This window comes from Entamoeba nuttalli, assembly GCF_000257125.1.
Source record: "Entamoeba nuttalli P19 unplaced genomic scaffold asmbl_6333, whole genome shotgun sequence".
In the NCBI taxonomy this organism is placed as follows: domain Eukaryota; phylum Evosea; order Mastigamoebida; family Endamoebidae; genus Entamoeba; species Entamoeba nuttalli.
In genome coordinates, this window is record NW_008578017.1 from 1 (window position 1) to 2,750 (window position 2,750).

Genomic DNA, 2,750 nt, shown 5'->3' on the forward strand with positions numbered 1-2,750 from the left:
ACACCTGATGGACTTGTATTACCAACAGATGAAAATGAAGGACAAAATGTTACAATATCAGAAGATCTTCATGCACAAGTTACAAGTTTTAATCAAGACACAACAATTAAACCTAATGCAGATATAAATAAAGTAATTGCAGTATGGGAAACATATAGACAAAGAAGAAGTAAAGAAGATTGGTTTGATTGGTTTAGACAAATTGCTATGGTATTTTTAAAAGAAAGTCCAAGTCAATCATTATGTTATTGTCACTTATTATCAACAGATCATTTTCCATTAGCAAGAGACTTGTTTAATTATGCATTTTTATCAATGTGGCAAGACTCAACAGATAATTCACAAAGACTAACTAATTGTTTAATAAAAGTATTAGAAAATAATAATACTCCACATGAAATTATTCAAACAATATTAAATTTATGTGAATTTATGGAAAGAGAAGGAATTAAAGTTCCTATTAAATCACTTGGGGATTATTCAAAGAAATGTAATGCATATGCTAAAGCATTACATTATAAAGAACAAGAATTTCTTGAAAATGCTAATATTAATTTGATTGAAGAACTTATTGGATTAAATAATCAATTACAAAATTATGATGCAGCTGCTGGGTTAATTGAATATACTAAACAAATTAAACAAGTTCAAAATAATGATACAGAATTAAATCAAACATGGTATGAAAAATTAGGAAGATGGCAACAAGCATTAAGTATTTATGAAAGAAAATTACAAGAAGATATTAATAATCCAGAACTTCTTGTTGGTAAATTAAATTGTTTACATGAACTTGGAGATTGGGAATCTCTTGATACAACAGCAAAAACATTATGGAAAATTGGAGATAAAAAAGCAATATCAAGTGCAAGATCATTATATGCAGCAGCATTATGGTATTTAGATGATTGGAATGAATTTGATTCTATTGTTAGTGAAATGACTGAAAGTAATTTTGAAAATGATTTCTTTAAAAGTATTAATTGTATTCATAATGAAGAATTTGAAGAAGCTAAAGCACTTATTAATCAACAAAGAATTGCATTAGATGCAGAATTAAGTTCATTAGTTGGAGAAGTATATGAAAGGTCATATTCTACTATTGCTAAGGCACAAATGTTAGCAGAATTAGAAGAAGTTATTGCATGTAAAGAAGGATTATATAATCAAGATGCTAAAAGTATTTTAAAATCAGCATGGAGTGAAAAATTAATAAATGCTAAAGCTGATGTAAGTATTTGGCAAAAATTATTAAAAATAAGAAGTTTTGTATTAACAGAAACAGAAAATAGTGAATCATGGATTAAATTTACAGGACTATGTTATAAAAGTGGAAAATATAAATTAGCAATGAAAACTCTTGATAGATTAGCTGGAATTAATATTGAAAATCATCTTGAAGAATTACAACCAAGTAAACTTCGTATTGGAGTTCAATATCTTAAATTACAATGGAAAGGAGCTAAAGACCTTGAAGAAAAAAAGAGATTATTAAATGTATTACAAAATTTTGCAGATATTATTGAAGAAAGAAGAGGAGATGATTTAAATCTAAAAGCAGTTGTATGTTCAAAATTAGGTGAATGGAATTTATATATTGCACAAAATAGTAATGCATTTAATTATGAAACTATACCTAATATTTTAATGTATTATCATAGTACAATACAATATGATCCTGAAAGTTATAAATATTGGCATCATTGGGCATTAATTAATTTTGAAATTGTTTCATATATTGAATTAGATGAAAATTATAATGAAGAAACATTAGTAGATTATCTTAAAGTCAGTATTGAAGCATTTGTAAAATCACTTATTTTAACTAAAAATAATCAAACGTTACAAGACACTCTTAGACTTTTAACTATTTTATTTAAATATGGAAAATATCAAGAAGTAGAAGAAGCTATTGTTGAAGGTATTCGTGCTCTTCCTGTTGATATTTGGTTACATGTTATTCCACAAATTATTGCCCGTATTCAATCGAATGTACCAGCTGTTAAAAGAGTAATGACAGATTTATTAACTACTATTGGTAAAAAACATCCACAAGCACTTGTCTATCCATTAACTGTTGCATCTAAATCACCTTCATATGATAGAAGAAAAACTGCTATGTCTGTTATTGAGAAGATTAGAACAGATTCTGGACATCTTGTTGAACAAGCATTACTTGTAAGTGAAGAACTTGTTCGTATTGCTATTTTATGGCATGAAGCATGGCATGAAGCACTTGAAGAAGCATCAAAAGAATTTTATGTTAATCATTCATTTGATGGAATGATGGCAATTTTACAACCATTATATGATCGATTAGAAAAAGGAGGAGAAACACAAAATGAAAGAGGATTTTTACAGTCATATGGAAAAGATCTTAGAGATGCATTTGAACTTTGTATAAGATTTAAAAACAAAGGAAAAAGAGCATCAGAAAAAGACCATGATATAGAAGGTGCATGGGAAATTTTCTTTAGAATTTACAAACGAATTCATAAATCTATTAATGCTGTTGCAGTATTAGAATTACCTCATGTCTCACCAAGACTAATGGAAGCACATGATCTTGATATTGCAGTACCAGGAACATATAAAGCACAAAATGTTAATAATATTATTAGAATTAAATCCATTGCACCAGTTCTTAATATTATTCCATCTAAACAAAGACCAAGAAAACTTACAATTGTTGGATCTAATGGAAAAGAATATAAATATTGTTTAAAAGGACATGAAGATTTAAGACAAGA

General features: G+C 27.4%; 1 protein-coding gene across 1 annotated transcript; it reads left to right on the forward strand.

The window, feature by feature from the left end:
- Positions 1 to 315: 315 nt before the first annotated feature.
- ENU1_152260 (phosphatidylinositol3-kinaseTor2, putative) lies at positions 316 to 2,725 on the forward strand (the record flags this gene model as incomplete). The annotated part of the gene is made up of 2 exons (XM_008860631.1): positions 316 to 2,640; positions 2,708 to 2,725. 2 exons carry the CDS (start codon positions 316 to 318, stop codon positions 2,723 to 2,725), a joined length of 2,343 nt encoding a protein of 780 aa, XP_008858853.1.
- Positions 2,726 to 2,750: the final 25 nt, after the last annotated feature.